The 25,875-nt window shown below is 35.9% G+C and overlaps 1 protein-coding gene across 1 annotated transcript; it reads right to left on the minus strand.

Moving 5' to 3' along the window:
- Positions 1-209: 209 nt before the first annotated feature.
- Positions 210-992, minus strand: LOC135218800 (zinc finger MYM-type protein 1-like). The gene has a single exon (XM_064255249.1). The coding sequence runs from the start codon at positions 990-992 to the stop codon at positions 210-212; it is 783 nt and encodes a 260-aa protein (XP_064111319.1).
- Between the last annotated feature and the right edge of the window lie 24,883 nt (positions 993-25,875).

The following is a 25,875-nucleotide window of genomic DNA, read 5'->3' on the forward strand; positions in this document are numbered from 1 at the left end:
ATATAATTACTAATAGTTAATACATACATAGCTTAGAAAAAAACATCTAAATTATATATTCTCAATAATGAATCAGATGAGTCCCCTTATGTAAGCCTATGTGGCCGTTACATTATTGCATAATTACGATGCTTATAAAATAAAAATAAACACAACTTAGTCCAAAACATCTATACCTTCATTAAATAAACAAATATACCTTATACCTTCTAGAATTCTTTCTTCCTTGCTTTCATCTCTGTATATCTGTCAATGACTTTGCTTAAGTTCAATCTTTGTGCAGTTCCTTGTTCAACTGATAGAAGAGCTAGTCCTTCTACTCTTTCCTGTGCCATTGTACTTCGCAAATAATTTTTAACAAGCTTTAGTGTGGAGAATGAACGCTCTGCACTTGCAGTTGTGACTGGAATAGTTAAAAACATTAGCATTGCAGTGCAAACCTCAGGAAAACTGGCTGAAATAGAATGATTTTCTATGATCAACATATTACCAAGGTCCTTAATACTGGAAACTTTGCTTATTTCTCCCTTCAGAGCAGATCTCATGCTGAGAATTTCCTGTGTGAATGTCTCTGACACATCGTTGTGGTATTTTTCCACAAAACTAGATGCTTTTCCGTACAGCTCTGAGTCAGTTAAATTTTGCAATGAGATTGGTTCCAACACTGAACATGATGAGACAACTTCATGCAAGCCAGTAAAACGGAAGTTCAACTGAGTTGTGATGATGTCCAGAGTACGATAGTAAACAGTTACTCTACACAAACTTTCTGGATCTTCTAATCTTTGGTCTTCACAAAGCTCGCCAAAATGTCCTTTTACGGTACGAAGTCTCTTTTTCTCAAATTCTGGTCTGATTGACCACTTCTGGGCTGTATCTGTTGCTTCTTTCTTTACATCCTCAAACTGATTTCTTAATCTGCACATCTCAACCATGCAAACCTTTAAGAGGTCTGCTGCCTCAGCAAGATCAACTGCTTTTGATTGCAACATCTTTTATACTAAATTTATTGACTGTAAGATTTTAGACTGAAACGTCGAAAAGAATACAAAATTAAAATTTTCAAGACATTTCTTTAGTGCAGTGGCTTCATTACGTTCGTCTGCCTTAGAGCTGCATAATATTATTTGTGCTAGAGCTTTCTGCACATCACAGAATCGAACTTTGAGAGCAAATACCGCATCATAACGTCCAGCCCATCTAGTTAGGTTCAACGTTTTAATAGTTACCCCTTTGTGAGTGCCTGATTCAGAAATTAAGCTTGATAATATGTCCCATCTCTTGATACTCAATCCAAGAAACACATACTCTTAGAACAATATCATAAAACTGGGCCATTTCTGTCACATCCTTGACAGCATCATTAATCACCAAATTTAAATTATGAGCAGCACAATGAACATAAACTGCACTGGGTTCAACATCATTTTTTTTTTCTGCACACCTTTGTATATCCCCATCATGTTACTAGCTCAATCATATCCTTGGCGACACCTTGAAATAGAAAGTCCTCTTTGTTTAATTATTTGCAAAATTTGTTCTGATAGTGCAGCTCCAATGGCCCTCAACCTTATGAAACCCTAAAAAAAGACTCATGAATTTGTAGGGCCTTTGGCTTTCCATTATCATCATATTCTATGCTACAGTAACGGTATATTTCACACATCTGATCAATTTTGGTAATCTCCTGTGTTGTATCTAACATTATGCTATAATATGGAGCTGCTTTAATGGCACAAGTAAGTTCTTTTTCAGTTTCCTTTGAAAGCAACTGAATGAGTTCATTTTGTATCATTGGGCTCATATACTTTGTTTTACCTTTAGGTTTACTGATTAATTCTGAAAGAACTGGATCATATTTAGAAAGCAACTCAATGATACAAATGAAATTTCCACGTTTCCTTTCATCCTAATAATGATCTCCATTATCTTCTGCTTGTGTTCCTGTCCGTACACTACAGGTCCGTATCATACGGACCTGTAGTGTACGGACAGTCATACCTCCTATGACCTCCTAACCCGTAACCCATCGTATACATTAACAATATGTAATGTCTTCTCAGTTTCTGTTAATAATCATTTACCAGTATTATACTGAGGAATTTGAAGTATTTTTTTTCTTAAATCATTGAAATATAACGGTAAGCAGTAGCCTACAGTTTTTTTATTTTATTTATTTATTTCTTTTTTACGGTCAAGGGCTCATATCCCCTGGGTCTTGGCCCCCTTTCTGTGACTCTACGTCCATGGGCCCCTTTACTCATTATAGGCCCTGGGCCCGTGGCAGTTTGCCACCTCTGCCACCCTATTGTTACGCCTCTGCCTATGAGAATGCCGTTATCAGTTTTCTCATGGATGTTCTTTATAACATTCGTCAGGTTGGCTACAAGACCTTCTGTCTGGCCAGTTCTTCCATCTTTTGGAAACAAGTCATTTCCTCCTCCCTGCACTATGATTTACACTTTTTCTATTATTTACCTTGATTTTTTTACATAGCATCGGCTATCTTCTTTGCTCCTGCACCTGGGTAAGAATTAACTTTTCTCTTACTTCTATTTATGGCCACAAAACTTAACCCCTGATCTTTTACTAACGAGTCTCCAATTAAAATAGTTTCCTCTTCTGTTTCAGAGCACAGCAAATCTATTCGTTGTGTCGATTCCTTTTGTGGGACAATCATGTTTTCTCGCTGCTGCTATAACTCTTCTACCAACAGCTCTCTTGAATTCAGTATTCTTATCCTTGTAAGTTTCTTTCTTTGCGCCTTGTCTAGTGCTTGTTTCAGTTTCATTTCTGGTTCTGGTCTTCAGCAATTGTTTTCTAATCTCCACTATGCTCTCTCCGTTTTCTACTATATCGTTCTTTAATTACTGTTTCACTCTCTTAAGGTTTGTAACTTCTCTTTGTAGGTCTCCAATTTCCTTGCCCATCCTGTCTTCTCTTCTTTTGCCTTCGAGTTTGTCCTTTGAGAGAGAGAAATGTTCTTAAGAAGGGGAACATCCCTGTAGGAGAGAGAGAGAGAGAGAGAGAGAGAGAGAGAGAGAGAGAGAGAGAGAGAGAGAGAGAAATGTTCTTAAAAAGGAAAACATCCCTGTAGAGAGAGAGAGAGAGAGAGAGAGAGAGAGAGAGAGAGAGAGAGAGAGAGAGAGAGAGAATGTTGCCCTAATGTCTCGGTGTCGTAAGTCCTTCGCGGTTTTGATCGATAGCGCCGCGTCATGCCGAAACAACACCTCATGGATGAACTTGCAAAACACTGTTCATATAATTATATGTATTCAAGCAGCTAAAATGTTGCTGTGTTGTTTTGCGTTAAAAGTCGTTTTGGTATTCCAGAATTAAACAACGACATAGTAGAAAACGGAGAGAGTATAGCGGGGAACTTGTTAGTGGATACTTGCTTGAGGAGAGTCATCCCTGTACAATACAGAGTAAGTCACGTAATATATACAGTATATATATGAATATAAATTGTATATGTATATATATACACACACACACACAGATATATATATACATATATATATAACACCAATACAATACAATATATATATATATATATAACATAACATACTATATATATATATATAATATACATATTTATATATATATAGATATACACATCCTATACATATATATATATATATATATATATATATATTGTAATAATTTGCTTCACTTTCATTCGTGGCCTGTAAAGTAAATTTCCTTCAATTACTTTCAGTTCATTTACTTATGCCACAAAAAAAACTAGTTCAGGGTTTTCTCGCTCCCACGAAAGGTTGTAATTGTTTAAGTGGTACCTCGCCCATGAGAGTTGTTTTTTCTCTTTCCATGTATTTCTTCGGCTGGATGCTTGTTTGGTGATTTGCGGGTCGTTGCCTCACTTTAAGTGGGGACCGTTGGCCGAGGATGAAAAGGAGTCTGGATACGGTTCCTTATCTTGGAGGTTTCCGTGGCCTTATTCCTGCAGAACGTTTAAAAAGCTGGAGATACTCTTGGGAGAATAGACACTCTGAAGGCCTTGCTGCATTTGAAGGGCCTCTTTTCAACTGTATTATGGAGGACGTTGATGGTGTTCCTTCTCCCAATTACTGAAGTCGCTGTGGAAGCTGCAGCCTTGTTGTTAGGGAAACGTCTCCTGTGTCCTGATCGGGCGCCTTTCCTGTGTGCTGCAGAGGCTGTTATATTTACCCCCCCTTATCTACATCTCTGGACCTGCCTGCTGCCCTTGGGAGGGTATCCTGCCTTGTCCCTGGTCCTGTTTTTGTCATGAAACCTCCGGAGTCGTGAACAGGCTTGATTCTGTTTGGATTGCCGGTAAGGATATAAACTGAATGATTCGTTATTGACGTTACTGACGCGGGTCAGTGTATCCTCCGGCTGCAGACCCTCTTCGTGATTCCGGAGTAGTTGATTGACAGCCGTGTGTGTGTTGAGTGGGGGTGCTATCACCCACATAGTTTCTGCGTGCAACCACATTTTGATGTTAGAACAATAGTGGTGATCTGTGATAGCAAGTTATTTGTATTTATGTATGTTAATATATTTGAGTAATTTTATAATCTAGGACTAATGTTCTTCCCCCTTTCATTATCTTCTTCTAAATCTTCCTCCTAAATACTCTCCTCTTCTATCGTGTGAATGAGGGGATTTTTTTTTTTAGGTACATTTTTTTTTGTACACCCTAATCAGTTTTTTGAAAATAATTTTGTGGATTTAACTTAAGATTTATTTATAGTAAATACCCAAATTTTGATAATGATTTTTGTTATCCTCTTTGAGCGTTACTGCTGTTTTTAACTTTTTGGAGATCTTGCCCCTTGGCCCTTAATGCTAACTTTTGTGGTACTGATCGTAAAAAGAGAGGAGCCTGTTCTTGCCACTTACAATTCTTTTAGATAGATGTAAAATATTTTCATAAAATATATATAAATTATGTATATATATTATAAATATATGTATATTACACAAATATATGAAATATATATGTATGTATATATGTGTGTGTCTATGTGTGACTGTGTGTGCTTGAGAATAAAAGAGAGAGAGAGAGAGAGAGAGAGAGAGAGAGAGAGAGAGAGAGAGAGAGAGAGAGAGAGAGAGTAGTAAAAGTTCAAGAACAATAGTAACCCTCGACACAAGAAGATGACGCAACCTTAAATAAATCTTAATCAGGACTAGAACATTTGTCACAGGATTCCATTTTACATAAAAGTCAGTAGCAAAAAAAAAAATAATAATAAATAAAGAAAGAAAGTAGCAAACGCCCTACCAAAAACTTTTCTTTCAAAGGCAAAGCCAAAGAGAGGAGCAACCCGGTGCCCCTGTCTAGTCTTAGCCGCGGCCCATGGAACTCAGCCACGGTCTGGTGGTGGTGGCCTACGTTGTTGGTGCGTATAGCGCTGCCAGAAGTACGATTATGGCTAACTTTAACCTTAAATAAGTGAAAACTGCTGAGGCTAGAGGGTTGCAATTTGATATGTTCGATGATTGGAGGGTGGATGATCAACATACCAATTTGCAGCCCTCTAGGCTCAGTATTTTTTGAGATCTGAGGGCGGGCAGAAAAAGAGCGGATGGACAGACAAAGCCGGCAACGAGTTTTCTATTACGGAAAACTAAAGCTAGGAGAAAGGTTTAATGTTGAAGGAAGCAATAAACCAGCACCGGATGACCCAGCGACTTGACCTTTAGAGAGAAGAGAAGAGCCTGGTTTTGAAAACAGACTCCGTGGTGTCTGAGCAGCTTCTGGTCAGCAACGTTTTTATCTACCATCCTAAAGAGGAAAGTGAGGCCCGGACCCGATTACGGAATTCCCGATTTCGCGAGACCTGCAAACAAGGATATTATTATTCGTGGGTTGGAGCTGTACTGAACAACATACTGCATAAATGACGACCGGTCCTACTTTAATTAGAAACATGATGGCTCCAATGTGTAGTCTTCATAACGATAGGATTAATATTTAAAATGGATACTATTTTAAGGAATTCACTCTTGCGTATGCTATTATGTTCATAGGCATTATTTTAAACTATGACCGGGTATTTGGATGTCAAGCAGTTGTGTCTTACCAGATGTTTCTTACGGGTGGGTTAGGGTTTAAAACTTCTGGTATGGGCATGGGTGGGGTGGCGAGCGAAGCGAGCCATATGAAGTGGGGTTAGGGGGGACGATGAAAGACTCTCGAGAAATTTTTGCGCATTTTGAAGCCATGTAAGATTCACCTTGGAGTGAACATCATTATTATTATTATTTTTATTATTATTATTATTTCAAAGGTAAGGGGGCAAACCAAGTCTTGGGGGGTCATCAGCGTTTTGAGGGGGGCAAATGGCGTCCAGCCCCTCCCCCCACCCCAAAATGACACCCATGACGTCAAGGAAAAATATTTTGATAGATAAATATTCAACGACCGCTCCTGCTTCAAAGCGCACACACACGTATAGATAGTATATGTCTGTGTGAGTGTGTATGCGCGCCATTTCTCCTTAGAGTGTTACAAACCGTCTGGCTCTGAATTTAGTTATTTTTTGGGCTGAGTTCGCTACAGTCCCAGGCTCCACTGCAGGGGTCGTTCAATGGGCAATCTGAATTTTCTCGTGTCTGGCTCTTCTTGCTGGTCACTCGTTCAAGTATTTGACCTTACTCGGTCTTGATTAACGTTGTTGATCTAATAACCGGCGGTATAACGGAGAGCTAAACCTTTCTGATAAACAGCGTCTTAGTTTTATGAGAAAAAGGAGTTAGGAGGATCCTTGAGGTTTTGTTACATTAACGGCAACATATTGAGATAAATCGTCGGACGCCATATTGCCTTTGCGAATCGACTGCAACTGATGCCGCCGCTGTAACGAAAATGACCGCTGATATGGACAGGACGTTTTCCAGCCGATTAGTAGGTCCCCACGGGGTAGTAGCGAGCGATGAAAAATGACTGTAGCGTCCGGCTAATGAGGAACAGGGACCCGCTCATCTTTCTCTTATGCTAATCCAGCGCAAGATTGGAAGGGCCCATGCTCAAGCACACGTTCGCAGCCTTCTTCGCCATCCTTGACGTCAACCGTAGCCTTCTGCGTCTGACGTCACGGACGGGGAGCGTCGCTCGCGAAGGCAGGAGCCACATTCCTGTCTCTGACGCAGCCTCAGGACCTGCAGATAGGAAGCGAGCCAGATTCCTCGGTGAACAACAAACGATCGAGTATTACTTTGAGCTAAGTTATCACCCGGCTCTGATGCAAGCGCCGTCCCGTCCCCTTCTGTTTCGTGATGCTTATTAGATGCGTGAGTTATCAAAGAAAAGGCAAGTTGTACGTCTGTTGGTATCCAAAGAATGTTACGGATACGAACATAGTCATAGGCGCCCGCACATAAGGGCCACTTGCCATCCCAAAATACTGGAAAAAATTATATATATACATACATACATATATATATACATATATATATATATATATATATATTACAATATACATATATATATATATATATATATATATATATATATATATATATATTATAGCTTTTTTCATTAAAGAAATGCAGGGGCTGATACTGCTAGATCAAAGGGTCAAAAGTCTGGCTGCTTGATACTGGAAACTATCCATGTATATATTAAGATTCGCAGCCTGCACCCCCCCCCCCCCTCCCCACCCAACTTGGAAAATATGCTACGAGCGCCCATGAACGTAGTCACATGAGACTACGTGAAGTAAAGCTATGCTTGGGTCATAAATAATTAAGCACCGTCTCCGGGGTTCATGCTGCAAGTCACTGCTGGTTGTTCCTTCGTAGGCAAGCACCGGTTCCTCTGCTCCCGCTCCTTAAGAAATGAGTAAGGAGGATGTGGATAGAATGCTCATGTAGTCCTATGATTTAGTAAGGTTCTTCTCGGTTTCACAGTGGCAACATGATGTTCTTTCTCAGACAAGTTACATTTTGCATGTGTCCTATTTATATTGATTAAGATAGTATATGGGCAGATTATCTTGGTAATATGTTTTAAGAAATCAGGCACACAAATACACACACACACATATATATTAATATATATATATATATATATATATATACATATATATGTATATATGTAATATATATTATGTATATATTATATATATATATATATATCTATATATATATATATATATATATATATTATCTATATATTATATATACATTAATTATAAATAATATTTAATATATATATATATATATATATATATATAATATATATGTATATATAATGTGTGTAGTATATATACACGAGTATATATATTTATATACAATACACGGGATTTTATATATTATAATTATCATTCAGAAGACGAGCCGTATTTATATGGAACAATCCCATTGGCTTAAAATTCAAGCTTCCAAAGAGTATGTAGTTCATTAGAAAAACGTAAGAGGATGAGGAGGTGACGGGAAATACAGAAAGAAGAGATCTCATGTATCAAAAGAGAAAAAAATTAACAAATTAATAGATAGACGAAAACGTAACTAAATTACTAAAATAAAAGGAGAATTATATTTTGAAGTTTCAGTAGCACGGCATCTCCAGGGAGACTTCCACAGTCCAACGGTGTGAGGAACAAAGGACTTCTGGAACTGGGCAGTTTACTGCGTATCGGCGCTTCTGCTGTTCAGCAAATCTAGTTGCTCTCGGTAGGGAAAAGAGGATCAGGGAACAACTCTGAATGTGAAAGATCTCTGTCGAAATTCAACTCACAGAAAATTGACAAACAAGAGACCATCCATCGATGGTATAAGTCATAACTGGTAATATTATAATTAAACATAGGTTTATATAGGAAACAGAAACCTTCCAGCATGAACCACTTTATCTAGAAGAGATAAATCTCTGTCAGAAGCAGACATCCCCACCGAATACAGTATCCTAGTGAAGGAAGGACAAATTACCTAAAACTGGTTCCACTGATTTTATCACTCTTATGAATATGCGAGGACTTCCGTACTATATCTTACTTTCGTGATGCGTTTGCTGACAATATCATTAAATGTTTCTAAAAAAAAAATGTGAGTCAAAAGTTGCACATAGAATAGTCAAGGCTTCAGACTTATTCAGCAGAGTCCCATCCACCTGAAGGGGAGGATGTGGTGGCAAATATATATATATATATATATATATATATATATATATATATATATGTATATATATAAATATATAATATATATATATAGATATAATATATTATATATATATAATTATATATATATATATAATATATAATATTCATATATATATATTATATATATAATAATATATAGATATATATATATATATATATATATATATATATAGATATATATATATATATATATATATATAGTATATATTATATTCAGGGTGTCCATAAAGTCATGTGCAATTCAAAATAACCATAGCTTCGTAGCTATACAGGCTAAAATTACCCTGTAAAAAGGATAAGAAAGCTTGATGTGCCTAGATTTTCTGTTCTTCTGGAGTTTTATTTATGATCGGCTTTATCAAAGATTTTTCAGTCTCTGAAACTTTCCATTTTCATACTGCAACTGCTGCTGACCCATGGCTTCACTAGAGAAGGAAGTAAACTGCGTTCTTTGTACTGTCGCTGTCCAAAGAAGGTTCACAATCCAGTATAATAATATACATACATACATATATATATATATATATACACCATGGGTTTAGTGTATATCTAGATATATATATATATATATATATATATATATATATATATATATATATATATATATATTATATATATATATATAATATATATATAAAGGTATGTGTATATACCAAAATCTGCCAAAATGTCAAAAAAGGAAATTAGTTTCGTTTCATAGCAACTAGAACTGGTTATTGAGAAAAGCCCAAAAACTAGCAGAGCATAAGCGAATGTCTCGGAGAAACAATGGAGCCCAGCGTACAGATGATGACCTCAGGAACACTGACCTGCCACAACCTTTTTTCCGATCACTTTCAATTAGCAAGAGGCAGAGGAATTTTACTCCTAGTTGAGAACGTTAATTGCGCTCCTAGTATTTCTGTGGCCAGATCTCTACGTTTAATTCGCTACATTTCTTAATGCAAAAAACTGGACGGAAATGAGTGTCTAAATTCTCTCTCTATCTATAGCCTTATGTAATCATTTAATATGAATTAATAGCACTTCATTGCACTGAAGAAGAGAGAATTTTTAAATCGAAAAGCCTTCATATCTATTTGACTTGTGGTTTGCGTAGAGGTTGGGGCAGGAGGTCATGGTTCTTGATGTAATCTGCTGAACACGGGGGTTCCGTTGTTAAGTGGTGCTAATTTTCAATTTCTCGCAACTTGCCAGAATACTCCAGTTTTTGTGACCAGATATCCAACCTTCCATCAGTTTGCAGACGGTCTGGCAGTTTTTATACAAATACCTTACGTTCTTTTGAATATTTTGGGCCTCAGTTAGTTGCACTAACTTAACTTCCATAGATGTCTAGGAATCTCGACTTCTAGTATCAATTCACTCGTGTGTGTTTGTTTGTGTTTCATGTTTTGTCATTGTAAGTTATATCCCAAACAATTAGCAACCAGCAATCATTGTTTATCAGAAATGTTTTGTACCTTTGCCACTGACTGTCTTCCAGAATCCCTCCATGAATCAGGTTCAGTAAGTCTGGAGGAAGGGTGTTGAAAATCTTACTGTCCCAGACTCTCAGTGCCCCAAGTTTCCCAGGTCATTGGGTCACTTTGCCAGTATTTCCAAGATAGGTTTACAGAAGAGCTTCTTGAGCACATTCTTTGCCAGAAAATTAGATGTTTCTTGATGTGCTCAAATACATTAGTGTTTTTTGCTACCAAATACGCGCATTGCGGATGTCCATTGGGTTGATTTGCCAAAGGCCCAAGCCATTCCTTGACGGCTGAAACCAAGTAATGGTCAAGTCAAAGGTTGCCGAACTTCTCCGACTTTATGAGAGAATCAGCAGATATGGTGGAATCGTCAACCTAATTTCCAAATAACGATAAACGGATTACAAAATGATTCAAAGTTATTGATAGAGGCAATGTTTCATAACGAGATTCGAACAGCCGGTAGATCAACTTCGAAATATGTCATCTCGACTTGCAACTTTGATCAAGAGCGCAAAGAAGCATTTTGACTACATTTCTACTGACAACTAATAACATATTTCAGTTGCAACTGATTTCAGTCGTCGCGCCAGTGTGATGAAATCAATCAATCAAATCAATTAATCAATCAATCAATAGCAGAGATACGTCAAGTGGCGTCGTTCATCGGGAATCAGGACAGACATGTTGAAGCTGAGGGTGTGGAACTTCCCCCACACGCCCCCTCCATTCAACCTCCCCCCCCATCCATTCCCCTCCGTGACCTCCCATCGATTAATGTGAGAGTAGAAGAAGAAGAAGAAGAATAACTTCATCGATCGTTTTGCCATTTGGTAGTAACTGTTTTTTTTTTCCATAGCACCTTCTTCTTTATTTATTTTATCTTTTTTTAATGTCATGGTCCATCATGTGAGACTCGCGCTTAAGTGTAGGTTACGCGTCTTGACTGATATGATATTGGTACGAGTTGAATAATCGTCACAAAAGAAGACCACAAGAAGATCAATGGAAAAGGGGACACTTAATGATCAGCAAAAGGAAAATAAAAAGCCATGATATAATCAATAAAGAGAGAGAGAGAGAGAGAGAGAGAGAGAGAGAGAGAGAGAGAGAGAGAGAGAGAGAGAGAGAGAGAGAGAGCTCACTTGAAGATCAAGAGAAGAAAAATAGAAAGCCAAGATGTAATCAATAACTAATGAAGAGAGAAGAGAGAGAGAGAGAGAGAGAGAGAGAGAGAGAGAGAGAGAGAGAGAGAGTTACCACAGGAAGAACTGAATAGGAACCATAAAGAAAAAGAAGAAAATATAAGAGAGAGAGAGAGAGAGAGAGAGAGAGAGAGAGAGAGAGAGAGTTACCACAGGAAGAACTGAATAGGAACCATAAAGAAAAAGAAGAAAATATAAGGAAACAGAGACAACGAGGGGCAGACAGACCCAACTGATCGCTTGAGTCACTTTTCCGTCACGTTTTTCGGCAGGAATTCCTTCAGTAAAATTATGGACCCCTATTGTGGCATCGCCCTAACCCAGTTGGTCTACATAAAAAAATTTTTAAGGCTAACCCAGTGACTACATAATATATTCATAACAAATAGACATTTCCATTTTAATAATTTACCATCTTTTTAGAAGATGAAAGGTACCTATCCTATATTCTAGTTGCCTGTAACGTATACTTACACCAAAAATATACGATTATATTACTTATCCAAAGTTTTAGTGTTTATAAAAACCCTGCTCTCAAGTGTTTTCTGACAACAGTACATTGTTCTCTAGCTCGCATTGCGGACAAGCACTTGATTCATCACTTCAAGATTTCCTTATTCTCTTCATGTTTTGTAGGTGCTTCACTAGGAGTGCATACAAAGCTTCGGTGGTCAAATACTTGTCCCTCCTTACTACAAGGATGACTGACACAAGCTGGGATTACAAATGTAGTCGCTGAGCTCAAAGATACAATTAACCCCTTCGATTTAGGATTACAAATGTAGTCACTGAGCTCGAAAAATACAATTAACTCCTTGGATTTGGGATTACATATGTAGTCACTGAGCTCAAAAAATACAATTAACTCCTTGGATTTGGGATTACAAATGTAGTCACTCAGCTCAAGATACAATTAACTCCTTGGATTTGGTATTACAAATGTAGTCGCTGAGCTCAAAAAATACAATTAACTCCTTGGATTTGGGATTACAAATGTAGTCACTCAGCTCAAAGATACAATTAACTCCTTGGATTTGAGATTACAAATGTAGTCACTGAGATCAAAGATACAATTAACTCCTTGGATTTAGCATCACAAATGTAGTCGCTGGGCTCAAAAAATACAAATAACTCCTTGGATTTAGGATCACAAATGTAGTCGCTGAGCTCAAAAAATACAATTAACTCCTTAGATTTGAGATTTACCAAATTGTCGCATTTGGGAAGATCAAAGAAACCAATTTAATTCCTTGGATTTAAAGCAAATTCCTTCAAATGTAGTCGCCCTTGGGCTCAAAAATACAAAAATAAACTCCTTGGGATTTAGGGATTCACCAAATGTAGCGATGAGCTCAAAAAATACAATTAACTCCTTGGATTAGGATGACAAAATAGTCACTGAAGCGAAAAAATACAATTAACTCCTTGGGTTTAGTCACAAATTTAGGTTGCTGGGCCCTCAAAAAATACCATAACTCTTGGGATCACAATTAAAAAATTGGAGGTCGCTGAGCTCAAAAAATAACCATTTACTCTTGGAGTAGAAAAAAATCAACAAATAAAAATAGTCGCTGAGCTCAAAAAATACAAAAATAAATCTTGGAATTAGGGATCACAAATATAGTCGCTAGCTCAAAAAAATTAAACCAAATTTTACTCGCTTGGAGTTTAGGTACTCAAAAATAAATAATCCGGAGCCTCCAAAAATCAAAATTAACTTCCTCCGGATTTTGGATCACAAATACAGTCACTGAGCTCAAAAAAACTATAAATTAACCTTCCTTGATTTAGCATCACAAATGTAGTAGCTGGAGCTCAAAAAATACAAATAAAACTCCTTGATTTAGGATCACAAATAGCCTGAGCCAAAAAGTCAAAAAAAAAAAAAACTCCTTGGATTTAGGATCACAAATACAGTCACTGAGCTCAAAAAATACAATTAACTCCTTGGATTTAGCATCACAAATGTAGTCGCTGAGCTCAAAAAATACGGATTAAACTTCTTGGATTTAGGATCACAAATATAGGTCGCCTGAGCTCAAAAAAATTTCAAATAACTCCTTGGATTTGCATCAAATGTAGTCGCTGACTCAAAAAATACAATTACTCCTTGGATTTGGGATTACAAATGTAGTCACTTGAGCTCAAGATACAATTACCCTTGGATTTTAGGATTACAAATGTAGTTCGTTGAGCTCAACGATGCAATTAACCCCTTTGATTTAGATTACCAAATGTAGTCGCTGAGCTCAAGATACAATTAACCCCCTTGGAATTTAGATACAAATGTAGTCACTGAGCTCAAGATAACAATTGACCCCTTGGATTTTGGATTCAAATGTAGGTCGCTGAGGCTCAAAGATACAATTAACCCCCTTGGATTTAGGATTACAATGTAGTTCACTGAGCTCAACGATACAATTAACCCCCTTGATTAGGATTACAAATGTAGTTGCTGAGCTCAAAGATACATTAACTCCTTGGATTTATGATCCACAATGTAGGACATTGAGGCTCAAAGAATACAATTAACTCCTTGGATTTAGGATCACACTTAGTCCCCTGATCTCAAAGATACATTACCCCTTGGATTAGGATACAAATGTAGTCACTCACTCAAAGATACAATTAAACCCCTTGGATTTAGGATTACAAATAGTCACTGTGCTCAAAAAACATTAACTCCTTAGATTTGAGATTACGAATGTAGTCACTGAGATTAAAGATACAATTAACTCCTTGGTTTAGCATCACAAATGTATTCGCTGATCTCAAAATACAATTACTCCTTGATTTGAGATTACAAATGTGTCACTGAATCAAAGATACAATTAACTCCTTGGATTTAGGATCATAAATTAGTCGCTGAGCTCAAACATCGATTTAACTCCTTGGATTTAGCCTCACAAAGTAGTCGCTGAAGCTCAAAAAAATACAATTAACTCCTTGGATTTAGGATCACAAAATATAGTCGCTGCTCAAAAAATACAAATAACTCTGATTATTTGGATCACAAAAGGTAGTCGATGAGCTCAAAAAAATACCAATTAAACTCCTTGGTTTGCGGATTACAATGTTTAACGGATCCCAACTGAAATGATCAAAGAGAAATTAAACACCTTGGACAGGATCATAAAATGTAAGTCGCTGAAAGCTCAAAAAATAACAATTAAATCCTTGGATTTTAGGCAATCACAAAGTGTAAGTCGACTGAGCTCAAAAAATACAATTGAAACTCCTTTGGTAGTTTAAGGAATCATAAATGTTAGTCACTGAGCTGCAAAGATTAAAAGTTAACTCCTTTGGATTTAGGATCAACAAATGTAGTCAACTGTGGAGCTCAAAAAATACAATTACTCCTTGGATTTAGGATCATAAAATGTTAGTCCTGGAGACTCAAAAGAATAAAAATTAACTCCTTGGAATTTAGAAATACAATTGGTATCACTAAACTTGAAGGCTCAAAAAATACAATAAAACTCCTTGGATTTGGATCATTAAATGTCGGGGTCCGCCTTTTGAGCTTCAAATCCAAAATACAATTAACCTTCCTTGGATTTAGGATCAAAAAATGTAGTCACTGAGATCAAATAATACAAATTAAAACTCCTTGGTATTTGGGAGTCACAAATGGTAAGTCACTGAGCTTTAAAGACACAATTAACCCCTTGGATTTAGGAGCACAAAATGGTAGTTCCACTGAGCTCCAAAGATACCAATTAAACCCTTGGATTTAGGATTACAAATGTAGTCACTGAGCTCAAAGATACAATTAACCCTTGTATTTAAGGATTACAAATGTAGTCACTTGAGCTCTAAGATACAAGTTAACCCCTTCGATTTAGATTGGAACAAAATGTTAGTCGCTGAGCTCTGAAGATACAATTAACTCCTTGATTTGGGATTACATAATGTATGTTCACTGAGGGCTCAAAAAATACAATTAACTCCCTTGGTATTTGGGATTACAAATGGTAGTCACCGCCGTCAACGATACAATTAACCTCGTTGGTATTTGGTATTACAAATGTTAGTCGGCCCTGAGGGCCTCCAAAAAACAAAAATTACAATTTAACTCCTTGGATTTGGGATTACAAATTGTAGTCACTCCAGCTTAAACAAAAATACAATTAACTCCGTTGGATTTAGATTACAAATGTAGTCACTTCAGTCTCAAAAGATACAATTAACTCCTTGGATTTTGGGATTACAAAATGTAGTTCGCTTGAACTCAAAGAAAATACCAATTAAAAACCGCTTAGAATTTAGGGATTACCAAATGAAGTCGGCTGACTCAAAGAATACAATTAACTCCTTGGAATTTGAGATTTTACAAATGTGAGTCACTGAGATCAAAAGATACAATTAACTCGCCTTGGATTTAGGATCAAACAAATGTAGTCGATTGAGCTCAGAAAAAAAGACAAATTAACTCCTTTGGATTTGAGATTACAAATGTAGTCAACTGAGATCAAAGATACAATTAAACTCCTTGGAGTTTTAGCATCACAATGTAGATCCGCTGAGATCAAAAAATACAAATAAACTCCTTGGAGTTTAGGATCACAAATGTTGTCGCAATGAGCTCAAAAAATACAATTACAAACTCCTTTGGATTTAGGATGACAAATTTTAGTCCTGACGGATCGAATAAATACAATTAACTCCTTGGGATTTAGGATCACAAAATGTCAGTTTGCTTGAGCTCAAAAAATAACAATTGAACTCCTTGGATTTAGGGATGCAAAAATGTAGTCGCTGAGCTCAAAAAATACAAATAAAAACTCCTTTGGATTTGGGATCACAAATACAGTCGGCTAGAGATCGAAAAAATACAATTAACTCCTTAGGATTTAGCATCACAAATGTCGTCGCTGAGCTCAAAAAAATACAAATAAACTCCTTGGTATTTAGGATGCACAAATAAAATAGTCGCAGAGCTTTTTTCCCAAAAAATAGTAATTAACTATTGGAGTTAGGATTACAAAGTAGTCACTCCTGACCTCAAAGAAATACAATTAACAACCTTGGATTTAGGATTACAAAATGTAAGTCGCTGAGCTCCAAAAAATACAATTAACCACCTTGGATTTAGGATCATTAAAAATGTAGTTCACTCAGCTCCAAAAGAAAATACCAATTAACCCCCTTGGAGTTTTAGGATCATTACAAATGGTAGGGGTCCACTGAAGCTCAAAAAAATACAAGTTAAACTTCCTTAGGATTTGAGGAATTCACAAATGTAGTCCACTGGAGATTCAAAGATACAATTAACTCCATTGGATTTATGGATCACAAAAAAATTGTAGTCGCTGAGCTCAAAAAATACAATTAACTCCTTGGATTTGAGGATTAACAAATGTAGTTCCACTGAGATCAAGATACATTAACCCCTTGGATTTTGGAATTACAACTGTAGTCCGCCTTAGGATTCAAGGATACATTAACCCCCCTTGGAAATTGTAGATTCCGGAATGTAGTCACTGGCAAAAATCAAACAATAACAATTACCCCCTTGGATTTAGGCATTCACAAATGTATGTTCGCCTGAGCTCAAAAAAGTACAATTAACTCCTTGGATTTAGGTCACAAATGTGTCCCTGAGCCAAAGATACAAATGTACCCCTTGGGATTTGAGACACAAATGTAATTCCCTGACAAACAAAAAATAACAATTAAACGCCTTAGGATTTAGGAAAATACAAAATGTAGTCACTGAGATTAAAGGATACAATTAACTCCTTGGATTTAGGATCACAAATAAATTAGTCGCCTGAGCTCCAAAAAATCAATTAAAACTCCCCTTTGGATTTGATGGATAAACAAATGGTAGTCACTGAGATTCAAAGAAAAACTTACAAAATTAACTCCTTGATATTTAGCCATGCACAAATAAATTTAGTCGTGCTGGGCTCCAAAAAATACAAATTAACTCCTTGGATTTAGGCATCACAAATATAGTCCGCCTGAGCTCAAAAAAATACAATTAACTCCATTGGATTTAGGATTCACAAATTGTAGTTCACTGGACTCAAAGGATAAAACAACAACCCCTTGGAATTTAGGATTCAAAATTGTAGTCACTGAGCTCAAAAAATACCAATTAACGCCCTTGGTATTTAGGATTCACAAATGTAGTACCTCAGCTAAACAAAAAATAACAATTAAACTCCCTTGGATTTAGGATTACAAAAAATGTTAAGTCACTTGAGATCAAAAAAGTACAATTAACTTCCTTATGGATTTGAGATCTTACAAATGTAGTCACTGAGCTTAAAGACACAATAACCCCTTGGATTTAAAGGATCACAATGTAAACTCCTTGGAGCTCTAAGATTACAATTGAACCCCTTCGAAAAATTTAGGATTACAAATGGTAGTTCGCTGAGCTCTCAAAGAAAAAATACAATTAAACTCCTTGGTATTTGAGTAGTTACAAAATGGTAGTCACCTGAGCATCCAAAGTGATACCAATTAAACTCCCCTTGGATTTAGGATTCACAACTGTAGTCACTGAGCTCAAGGAAAAAAATACTAAATTAACTAACCCCTTGGATTTAAAGATTCACAAAATGTTAGTCCCACTCGAGCTCAAGAAAAAATACCAATAAATCCCCTTGGATTTAGGATTCAACAAATGTAGTCACTGCCAGCTCAGAAAGATACAATTTAACTCCCTTGGATTTAGGATTCACAAACTGTAGTCACTGAGCTTCAAAAAAGGTAAATTCAACTTCCGTTAGGATTTGGAGGAAATTCACCAAAGATAGTAGCTGCACTGGAGATAAAACAAAAAATACAAATTAAACTCCCTTGGATTTAGTTGGATACAAAACTGTAGTCACTGAGTTCAAAACAAAAATACAATTAACCTCCTTGGATTTAGGAGTTCACAAATGTAGTCCACTGAGATCAAAGAAAAAATACAATTAACTCCTTGGTTAGGATTTAGGATCATAAATGTAGGTCCCCCACTGAAGCTCAAAATAAAAAAAAAAAAAAAAAATATCAATTAACTCCTTGGATTTAGGCATCAACAAATGTAGTCACTGAAGTCGTCAAAAAAATACAAGTTCAACTCCTTGGATTTAGGATCATAAATGTAGTCACTGAGCTCAAATCAAAGATACAATTAATTAATCCTTGGATTTAGGGATAAAAAAATGTAGTCGCTGAGATCAAAAATACCATTAAACTCCTTGGATTTGGGATTACAAAATGAGTCACTGAAGCCCAAAGATACCATTGGAACCCCTTTGGGATTAGGCTTACAAAATGTAGTCACCTGAGCTCAAATGATACAATTAACCCTTTGGATTTAAGGATTACAAATGTAGTCGCTGAAGCTCAAAAAAAAAGATACAATTTAACCCCTTGGATTGTTTAGGATTCAAAATGTTAGTCAAATGAGATCAAAGATACAATGACCCCTTGATTTTGGATTACAAATGCAAAGTCCGACTTAGCCAAAGAATTAAACAATTAACCACTTGGATTTAGGATTACAAATGTAGTCACTGAGCTCAAAGATACAATTAACTTCTTGGATTTAGGATCACAAATGTAGTCACTGAGCTTAAAGGTACAATTAACCACTTGGATTTAGGATTACAAATGTAGTCACTGAGCTCAAAGATAATTAACTTGGAATTTAGGATCCCATAAATGTTAGGTCACTTTGAGCTCAAAGGATACAATTAAACTTGGATTTAGGAAATCCGAAAATGTAGTCACTGAGCATAGATACAATTAACCCCTTGGATTTAGGATCACAAATGTAAGTCAAACTTGAGCTTTCAAAGGATAACAATTCAAACCCTTGGTTTAGGATCACAAATGTCACTAGCTCAAAGATACAATTAACCCCTTGGATTTAGGATCACAAATGTAGTCACTGAGCTCAAAGATACAATTAACCCCTTGGATTTAGGATCACAAATGTAGTCACTGAGCTCAAAGATACAATTAACCACTTGGATTTAGGATTACAAATGTAGTCACTGAGCTCAAAGATACAATTAAACCCTTGGATTTAGGATTACAAATGTAGTCACTGAGCTCAAAGATACAATTAACCCCTTGGATTTAGGATTACAAATGTAGTCACTGAGCTCAAAGATACAATTAACCCTTGGATTTGGATACAAAGTTTAGTCCACTGAGCTCAAAGATACAATTAACCCCTGATTTAGGATTAACAAAATGTACCACTGGAAAAAAGCTCAAAAAAAAAAAAAATAACAATAACCCCTTCGATTTAGGATTACAAATGTAGTCGCTGAGCTCAAAGATACAATTAACTCCTTGGATTTAGGATTACAAATGTAGTCACTGAGCTCAATGATACAATTAACCCCTTGGATTTAGGATTACAAATGTAGTCACTGAGCTCAAAAATACAATTAACTCCTTGGATTTAGGATCATAAATGTAGTCACTGAGCTCAAAAAATACAATTAACTCCTTGGATTTAGGATCATAAATGTAGTCGCTAAGCTCAAAAAATACAGTTAACTCCTTGGATTTAGGATCATAAATGTAGTCACTGAGCTCAAAGATACAATTAACCCCTTGGATTTAGGATCACAAATGTAGTCACTGAGCTCAAAGATACAATTAACCCCTTGGATTTAGGATCACAAATGTAGTCACTGAGCTCAAAGATACAATTAACTCCTTGGATTTAGGATTACAAATGTAGTCACTGAGCTCAAAGATACAATTAACCCCTTGGATTTAGGATTACAAATGTAGTCACTGAGCTCAAAGATACAATTAACCCCTTGGATTTAGGATCACAAATGTAGTCACTGAGCTCAAAGATACAATTAACCACTTGGATTTAGGATTACAAATGTAGTCACTGAGCTCAAAGATACAATTAACTTGGATTTAGGATTACAAATGTAGTCACTGAGCTCAAAGATACAATTAACTCCTTGGATTTAGGATCACAAATGTAGTCGCTGAGCTCAAAAAATACAATTAACTCCTTGGATTTGAGATTACAAATGTAGTCACTGAGATCAAAGATACAATTAACTCCTTGGATTTAGGATCATAAATGTAGTCGCTGAGCTCAAAAAATACAATTAACTCCTTGGATTTAGGATCACAAATGTAGTCGCTGAGCTCAAAAAATACAATTAACTCCTTGGATTTAGGATCATAAATGTAGTCACTGAGCTCAAAGATACAATTAACTCCTTGGATTTAGGATCACAAATGTAGTCACTGAGCTCAAAAAATACAATTAACTCCTTGGATTTAGGATCATAAATGTAGTCACTGAGCTCAAAGATACAATTAACCCCTTGGATTTAGGATTACAATTGTAGTCACTGAGCTCAAAAAATACAATTAACTCCTTGGATTTAGGATCATAAATGTAGTCGCTGAGCTCAAAAAATACAATTAACTCCTTGGATTTAGGATATGTAGTCAACTGTCAGTACAATTACTGGATTTAGGATTACAAAGTAGTCCTGAGCTTCAAAAGAATAACAATTAACCCCTTGGATTTAGGATTACAAATGTAGTCACTGAGCTCAAAGATACAATTAACCCCTTGGATTTAGGATTACAAATGTAGTCACTGAGCTCAGACCAACTAAAACCCTTGGATTTGAGGATTAATGTAGTCACTGAATCAAAGATAACAATTAACCTTCGGTATTTAGGTATTACAACCTGTAGTCACTGAGCTCTAAAGATACAATTAAACTAAACCCTTGGATTTAGGATTACAAATGTAGTCACTGACGCTCAAAGATACAATTAATCCTTGGATTTAGGATTACAAATGTAGTCACTGAGCTCTTAAGAACAATTAACTCCTTGGATTTATATTAAATGAGTCACTGGACTTTCAAAGGATTACAATTAAACCCCTGGATTTAGATTCACTGTAGTCAAGGCTCAAAGATACAATTAACTCCTTGGATTTAGGATTACAAATGTAGTCACTGAGCTCCAATGGAAAAAAATACAATTAACTCCTTCTTGGATTTAGGATTCCAAATTGGTAGTCCTGAGCTCAGTACATTAACTTGGATTTAGGATTAAAATGTAGTCACTGAGCTCAAATAAGATACAATCAACTCCCCTTGGATTTAGGATTACAAATGTAGTCACTGAGCTCAAAGTATCAAAAATTGGAGGCTCTTGGATTTAAAGTGATACAATTAATTTGTTTAAGGTTAACTGAGCTCCAAGATACAATTAAACCCCTTGGATTTAGGATTACAAATGTATCCTGCAGCTCAAAGATACAATAAACTTGGATTTAAGGATTACAAAGTAGTCACTGAGCTCAAATTGGATTTACACCCTTGGATTTAGATTACAAAATGTAGTCAATGAAAGCCCTTCTGAGCAAAGAACAATTTAAAACTGTTGGATGGATTACAAATGTTAGTCAAACGAGCTCAACAATAACAATAAAACCTTTGGATTTAGGATTACAAATGTAGTCACTGACTCAATGATACAATTAACTCCTTGGATTTAGGATACCAGTAGTCACTGAGCTCAGATACAATTAACTTGGATTTAGGATTACAAATGAGTCATGAAGATCAATTAAGAAAGATACCTCAATGTAACTCCTTGGATTTAGGATACATATATTCCACTGAGCTCAAAGATACAATAAACCCCCTTGGATTTAGGATTACAAATGTATCACTGACTCAAAAGATACAATAAACCCCTTGGAATTTAGGAATTACAAATGTATCATGGCTCAAAGATACAATAAACCCCTTGGATTTAGGATTACAAATGTAGTCCTGAGCTCTGGAGCTCAAAGATACAATAAACCCCTTTGAATTTAGGTTACAAAGTAGTCACTTAGGCTCAAAGATACAATAAACCCCTTGGTTTAGGATTACCAAAATGTAGTCACTGACCTCAAATTGATACAATTAACTCCTTGGATTTAGGATTACAAATGTAGGCACTGAGCTCCAAAGAGACAATCAAACCCCTTGATTTAGGATTACAAATGGAGTTCCACTGAGCTCAAAGATACCAATTAACTCCTTGGATTTTAGGATTACAAATGTGTTCACTGAGCTCAAAGATACAATTTAAACCCCCTTTGGTTTTAAGGGATTACAAATGTATCACTGAGGCTCAAATTGATACAATTAACTCCCTTGGTTTTAGGATTACAAATGTAGTCACTGAGCTCAAAGAGAAATTAAAACCCTTGGATTAGATTACAAATGGAGTTGCTGAGCTCAAAGAGACAATTAAACCCGTTGGATTTTGGAATATCAAATGTAGTCCTGAAGCTAAAGGTACAATTACTCTTGGATTTGAGATTACAAAATGTAGGCCACTGAGCTTAAAAGTCAAATTAACTCCCTAGGGTTTGTGTATTACAAAATGGTATCACTGGCTTAAAGGTATAATTAACCCATTAGATTTAGGATTACAAATGTAGCCACTGAGCTTAAAGGTACAATTAACTCCTTGGATTTGAGATTACAAATGTAGCCACTGAGCTTAAAGGTACAATTAACTCCTTGGATTTGAGATTACAAATGTAGTCACTGAGCTTAAAGGTACAATTAACTCCTTGGATTTGAGATTACAAATGTAGCCACTGAGCTTAAAGGTACAATTAACTCCTAGGATTTGTGATTACAAATGTAGTCTCTGAGCTTAAAGGTACAATTAACTCCTTGGATTTGAGATTACAAATGTAGTCACTGAGCTTTAAGGTACAATTAACTCCTTGGATTTGAGATTTCAAATGTAGCCACTGAGCTTAAAGGTACAATTAACTCCTAGGATTTGTGATAACAAATGTAGTCACTGAGCTTAAAGGTACAATTAACTCCTTGGATTTGTGATTACAAATGTTGTTACTGAGCTTAAAGGTACAATTAATTCCTTGGATTTGTGATTAAAAATGTTGTTACTGAGCTTAAAGGTACATTTAACTCCTTGGATTTGGGATTACAAATGTAATCATTGAGCTTAAAGGTACAATTAACTCATTGGATTTGGGATTACAAATGTGGTCACTGAGCTTAAAGGTACAATTAACTCCTTGGATTTGGGATTACAAATGTAGTCACTGAGCTTAAAGGTACAATTAACTCCTTGGATTTGGGATTACAAATTTGGTCACTGAGCTTAAAGGTACAATTAACTCCTTGGATTTGGGATTACAAATGTAGTCACTGAGCTTAAAGGTACAATTAACTCATTGGATTTGGGATTACAAATGTGGTCACTGAGCTTAAAGGTACAATTAACTCCTTGGATTTGGGATTACAAATGTAGTCATTGAGCTTAAAGGTACAATTAACTCCTTGGATTTGGGATGACAAATGTGGTCACTAAGCTTAAAGGTACAATTAACTCCTTGGATTTGGGATTACAAATGTAGTCACTGAGCTTAAAGGTACAATTAACACCTTGGATTTGGGATTACAAATGTAGCCACTGAGCTTAAAGGTACAATTAACTCCTAGGATTTGTGATTACAAATGTAGTCACTGAGCTTAAAGGTACAATTAACTTCTTGGATTTGAGATTACAAATGTAGCCACTGAGCTTAAAGGTACAATTAATTCCTTGAATTTGAGATTACAAATGTAGTTACTGAGCTTAAAGGTACAATTAACCCCTTGGATTTTGGAATACAAATGTAGTCACTGAGCTTAAAGGTACATTTAACTCCTTGGATTTGAGATTACAAATGTAGTCACTGAGCTTAAAGGTACAATTAACCCCTTGGATTTGAGATTACAAATGTAGTCACTGAGCTTAAAGGTACAATTAACCCCTCGGATTTGAGGATTACAATGTAATCACTGAAGTTAAAAGTAAATTAACCCTTGGATTTTGAGATTACAAATGTGGCACTAGCTTAAAAGGTACAATTAACCCCTTGATTTGAATTACAAATGTAGTTTACTGAGCTTAAAAGGGTACAATTAACAATTTAAAACCCCTGATTTGAGATTACAAATGTGTCACTGAGCTAAAGGTACAATTAATTCCTTGGATTTGAGATACAAATGTAGTCACTGAGCTTAAACGTACAAATTTAACCAAAATTCCTTGGAATTTGGGAGAAAATGTGATCACAAATGTTTAGTTTCCTGAGCTAAAGTACATACCCCTTGGATTTTCCTTTTGGAATTACATACAAATGTAGTCACTGAGGCTAAGTACAAATTTACCTTCTTGGATTTTGGGATTTAAAAATGTAATCACTGAGCCTTAAGTACAAATTAAATTCCTTGGATTTGAGTTACAAATGTGGCACTGAGCTTAAGGTACAATGTAACCTCTTGGATTTGAGATACAAATAGTAGTCACTGAGCTTATCGGTACAATTGATTCCTTGAATTTGAGATTACAATGTAGTTACTGAGCTTAAAGGTACATTAACCCATTGATTTTGGAATACAAATGTTTCACTGAGCTTAAAGGTACATTTAACATCCTTGGATTTGGGATTTAAATGTAATCCTGAGCCTAAGTACAATTAATTCCTTGGATTGAGATTACAATTGTAAAAGTCACTGAGCTTAAAGGGACACTTACCCCCTTGGATTTGAGATTACAAATGAGTCACTGAGCTAAAGGTACAATTTATACCCCTTGGATTTGATATTAACAAATGTAAGTCATTGAACTTAAAGTACAATTTAGTCCGTTGAATTTGAGATTAACATAATGGAGTCCACTGACTTAAAGGTACGTTAAACTACTCCTTGATTTTGGAATACAAATGTAGTCACTTAGCTTAAAGTACATTTAACTCTTGGATTTTGGAATACCAATGTAGTCACTGAGCTTCAAAGGTACAATTAACGCCCTTGGATTTGATTTAAAATGTATCACTGAAAGCCCTATTTGTAACAAATTTTTTGGATTTGAGATACAACCTTGAATTTGATTACTGAGAGCTAATTTAAAACGAGAATACAAATTAAACTCCTTTGGGTGTGGAGATTTACATGTAATCACTGAGCTTTAAAGGTACAAGGTTTAACAATTAACCCCTTGTATATTTGATGG

This window comes from Macrobrachium nipponense, chromosome 1, assembly GCF_015104395.2.
Source record: "Macrobrachium nipponense isolate FS-2020 chromosome 1, ASM1510439v2, whole genome shotgun sequence".
Taxonomy (NCBI): domain Eukaryota; kingdom Metazoa; phylum Arthropoda; class Malacostraca; order Decapoda; family Palaemonidae; genus Macrobrachium; species Macrobrachium nipponense.